We start from the raw sequence: 5,466 nt of genomic DNA on the forward strand, positions 1-5,466 counted from the left end.
CCCATTCCGCTTCTCCTGGCTTGGATTCTACCATGGACTTCAATGGAGTGTAGACGCCTCACAGCATTCCCTGGTAGTACTTGTCGAACTTCAAAATTTCTCAACCATTCTTGTTCTTCTTCTAGCGTGAGAAGTCTTGGATCAATCCTCTTGGGACCGTTGCAACACTTGTCAAGAATTTCCATGAGAAATTCTCTTTTTTGTAATTTTAGAATTTGGAAATATTCCCTGTTTTCAAAGTAACTCGAACTTTCATGTGGTTCCATTTTCTCTCAAAGAGTCTCCTCCATTAGTGGATAAATAATATCAAAATATAATATAATCATATATTTTTATCAAAAAACCTAGGCTCTGATACCATTTCTGGGGGAGCATTAATTGTGAAGTGAGTGCATATGGGCTAAAATTGCCTTTCAAAAGTTTAATCGGGGTAAAATTGTTCAAAAATATGCCAGAGGACTGAAAGTAAGCAATTTCAAGTTACTGGACCTAAACAAATATGTGCATAGTTATCGGACTAAAATTAAAATTAGGCATACTTAACGGACTAAAATGATACTTTTCCCTAATATAAATAATCACAAAGTTTAGACCAATTTCCCCAATATTAATATTTTTACATACTAATCACAAAAATTAGCATATTCTTTGTTATTTACGTATTAATGTCAATAATTAAAAAATTTAGACTAATACTTCTCAATAATTTGTTTAGATAATGGTAAACCTCCTGTACTCCGTGGTCAAGCACGTGGTCGTGGTCGTGGTCGTGGCCAGTCACTTCCACCAGTACCGGATGCTTCCCAAGTTGGGGAAGCAGTTCTTCGACCATCCACGCCGCCTAATACGACCGCACCATCCCCGCCCCCCAACCGCCAGATCATGCTTGAACATCGGGAGCTGCACAGGTAGTTGATGACACGTTACAGTAGTCTGCCACCCCGACGGCTACTCAACCACTACTGTCAGTCCCCTCACCGTCATCCCGCCAATACATCTGCCTCAATGACACGAGGTAAGTTTGTTTACCTAATATTTTTAGTATTATTTTATTTTAAAAATGTCTAATATAACATGTTCTTTAAGGTCTGAGCACCGGTTCCACGAGTGCATCAATGCAGTCTCAATGCAGTTGTGTGGGAACATTTCTCCCAACCGTGGCCATGTGTGAGGTAGGTACCACCAGATGACCAGTATTTTTTGTTCGAGAGCATGAAGGTAATCAATTTTAAATTAATTTGATTTTATCTAATAATCTAATTATTTAATAAATTTTACTAATATTTTATTTAATTTTACTGTGATGACCTACTGGTGGGACTATGACGATGAGTCCATGTTCTGAGTCTTCCACATGTGCGCCGACTAATACATCCGGAAGATTTTTTGTTTTGCCCATCCAGCCTGGTCAAGCCACTCTGGCTGGCCAATGAGGTCTGGCTCCAGCTCCAGATGTATTGGGCCAGCAAGGACTTACAAAAGAAGTCCTCAAAGAATAAGGCGAACCGGGAGGTGAACCCCAGCTCGTCCTCGACTGTGTACCAGAGGGGTCTTCCTCAGTCAGCATGCACAAGAGGAAGTTGATAAGTAAATAAGATGCTTTATCATTATTTGTTAAAATCGATGCTAACTATATTTTTCTTCTACAGGAGACAGAACTCGGTCAGCCGCCCAAGCAAATGGAATTATTAGAGCGATGCTATAAGAAAATAGAGAAAAAATTAAAAAAATACAGAACTAATACTCTAGAAAGTCAGAAGGACGAAAATACCACATTAATAACTTAAATTACAATATCAAAAATATATTTAATCCTAACTTAAAATATGAAATAAAACACAAAAAATTTAAAATATAAAAGATTCTTTCAGCTACTAATAGACCAAGCAATAAGCCAAATAGAATACCATATAAATAGAAAAGTTGTCATATACATGCATACATATATATATACAGGCTTAGATGCATTAAATCCTTCTGTATTTAAAAAAGTCTATTAAAAATTCTCCTCTATTTTTAAAAATAGGTAAAAAAATCTCTTTCTATTTTGTTAAACGTAGCTCAATGGCCCCTATCCGTTAAACCTAATTAATAGTGTTAATTTTTTATAAAATAACCGTTACACCCTTACTTAATATATATTATATTTATTTATATAACCATTGGATCTGTATTGATTATATTAGAACCTTCAGATCTAATCAATTAATTTTAACTGAATATTTTATTTATTAAAAATATATATTTAAAAAATATTATTTTAAAAAATAAAATTAATCCCCACAATCCTGACCCCCTCCATATCTACCACCCTCCCTAAATCACCGTCATCGCCACCCCCACCCTGCCGCCTCCCTCCTCGCCCCCCGCGCAATCCCCTCGCTGCCTCCCCTATCGTCCTCGCCTCCACTTCCCCCCAAATTTGGACAACGTCGATCTGATATGGGCGAGCGACGCTCAAACCGTTATCGCCCTTTTAAATAATTATAATAATTAAATATATATTGTAGATAATTAAAACTAATAGATAATTATAATAATTATTATACTTAAATTAATTTAAATATATTTAGTTAATTAAAAATAGTTTTAGGTTTAACAATTATGATTTTTAAATTTCAGTTTCTAATAATTATAAAAATTATTTAAATTTAAATATAATACAATTTAATATTTTAATTTAAATTATAAAATTCCAAAATTTTTATAATTTTTTTCATATTTTTAAGTAAATATATTTAAAAAGTATTTTACTTTTTAATAGATAAAAATGCAAAAAAGAATCACTCAAAATAAATAAAAAATTATACATGTGAAATATATAAATACCATAAGGGTGTTTTAGTAAAAAAAATATCCAAACAAATAATGTCGAAAACAGTTTAAACAAATATCTCAAAACGCATAAGGAGCGTGTTTAATTCATCTTCCGTTAATTACTAACGAAAAGAATGTTTTTCTGCTGAGTTTTACAAAACACATTATAATTTTTAATTTATTTCAAAAACACACTAGAATTTTTAAGTTTTTCAACAAAACGCAGAGGATAAAATGTATTTTAGCCACACACATATATGTGTGTGTGTGTGTGTGAAAATAAATGCCAAACCAAAGGCTATCGGTGATAGTAAGCCATTAGTCCCTACCTCGGTTATCATGTGAAATTCATGGTCTTTGAAATGAAATAGCATGCATCATGTCCCTTTTACGATAGTTATGTTTCATTTATTATATACCCAATATTAGTAAATTCGATCTGGTTAGAATATTTCCATTTTTCTTAACCGATCACACCATAAATTATTCACTTTTATACAATTATGCATCAATCACACAAAAAATATAAACAAAATTCTTGCTTCGATCGAAGTTGGTCGAATCAAATCAATAATAAAGTAAGTATAATTGGGTCACTTTTCTTAAATTGTATACCAATCACATAGCAAGTGTATTGTAATTGTGATATAATTGATTCAATTAATTTGATCGAGTCAAATTCAAACTAAAAAATTTCAAAAAAAAATACTACACTTATTATATAATCAATTCAAATTTAACCAAATTTCGATCTGTGTTAGAATTTCTCCCTTTCCCTTAATTCTTTTTCTTTGTATATATTAGTGGAATTTGTGAGAGAATCTTGTGAACTCGAGTTTTATGTAGCATAGTCATTGGTTGCCCCAAACCCACAAGACAACCGTTATTATGGATCAAGAAATCATCCTCGAGACTCTAACTCAACACCACCACTCTCTCTCTCCCACCACCACTTCCTCCGGCGGCTCTAGCTGGACTCCGCCTGCATCCACCGCTACTTCCTCCTCCACCTCTTCGCCGTCTGCTGCCGACAGAAAACAAGCTACAACAAGCTTAAAAGAGTGGTCGAAAGCTCAAAAGAGCACAAAGAGAGCCCAAGCAGAAGAAGATGATAAGGGCGCCGCTGCTGAGAAACAAACGACTTACCGCGGCGTTCGGCGGCGGAGTTGGGGCAAATGGGTGTGCGAAATTCGGGAGCCGAGGAAGAAGTCGAGAATATGGCTCGGGACGTATCCGACGGCTGAAATGGCAGCTCGGGCACACGACGTGGCGGCTTTAGCCATCAAGGGTGAATCAGCTTACCTCAACTTCCCTCACTTAGCTCACCAGCTGCCCCGCCCTGCCTCCACCACGCCCAAGGACATCCAAGCTGCCTCTGCTAAAGCCGCAGCTTATACATTCATCAGCGCGGAAGCCGAGCCGAGCTCTCATTCCTCCACAAATTTGGAATTGGAGAACATAGAAGAATCATCGACTTCGGCTTCAATGGCTCATGACGACGACACATTTTTCGACTTGCCAGATTTGTCCCTGGATAGCACAGATCACAGCAGCCCATATTGTTATAATTTTGCTTCGTCGTGGCAGCTGGCTGGAGCCGACGTTGGATTCCGGCTTGAAGATCCGTTTCCATGGGAGTGCTATTAAAAGTAATTAATTAAATTATTGAAATCTCTTCTTTTTTTGAAAATTACACTTGTCAGAATAAAACATTATTCAATTCGTGTATACTAAAAAATAAATAAATTATTATTATACTTTTTATATAATTAATTTGATCAATATAATTAAAATTTTCTTGAAATTATTATTTTTCTAGTTCATTTACTATTGTTAGTCAATCTTTCCGTTCAGGAGGAGCTCGACGTGCAACTAATGTCTCTCATGTAATTTTCTTTTTATTATTGAGTGAATAGCAATTTACCCCCTATGATTTTGAAAATGAGCAAATTGTCCCTTTATAAAAACAATTTAGCAATTTACCTCTCTATACTTTTTAAAATGAAACAATTTACCTCCCTGTATAAGAAGGTAAATTGCTTCATTTTAAAAAATATAGGGAGGTAATTTGTTGTATTTTAAAAAATATAGAAAAGTAAATCGCTATTTGTTCTTTTATAAGGGGGTTATTTGCATTTCTTTTTCTTTTATTATTATTCCAAAAAAAATATCAGTTGTCAAAATCATAAATTTAATCGAATTAGGTTTAGCCTAGTAAATTAAATCAATAACTTTATAGTATTAGTCATTATATTTGTGTTATATATATAATAATTATTTATTGTAAATTATACATTAATCCCAGGACAAACATTAATATAGACGAAAAACATTTACGACCGTGCATTTCTGTTGAGTTGTTTTTTACTCGGAAGGTTCCGACAATAATACTATTTTAAGATGCTGTGTTATCAGTTGCTAAAATTTTCCACATGTAAAAACTTTCATAGTACTGATGATGAAAAAGAGAAGATTTGGTTGAGATATGGAGCGCCGACGTTGTCTTCGCAAGGCTGGATTTCATTATTATTATTATTATGATTAATTCATTAGGGTTTACTAATTATGTCGTGACACCGACCCTTCCAAACAATGTTAACTTTGGCAAACGATCATTATGCGTGTGTTTCATTAGCAAACCCTAATTAA

General features: G+C 34.3%; 1 protein-coding gene across 1 annotated transcript; it reads left to right on the top strand.

Annotated features, from left to right (window-relative positions):
- The first annotated feature begins 3,626 nt into the window (after positions 1–3,626).
- Positions 3,627–4,767, top strand: LOC105173325 (ethylene-responsive transcription factor ERF039). Its single transcript, XM_011095026.3, has one exon. It carries the CDS (start codon positions 3,706–3,708, stop codon positions 4,462–4,464), a length of 759 nt encoding a protein of 252 aa, XP_011093328.1. The 5' UTR covers positions 3,627–3,705; the 3' UTR covers positions 4,465–4,767.
- The last annotated feature ends 699 nt before the right edge of the window (positions 4,768–5,466 follow it).

The sequence above is a fragment of the Sesamum indicum genome, linkage group LG11 (assembly GCF_026168435.1).
Source record: "Sesamum indicum cultivar Baizhima isolate 11 linkage group LG11, ASM2616843v1, whole genome shotgun sequence".
Classification (NCBI taxonomy): Eukaryota; Viridiplantae; Streptophyta; class Magnoliopsida; order Lamiales; family Pedaliaceae; genus Sesamum; species Sesamum indicum.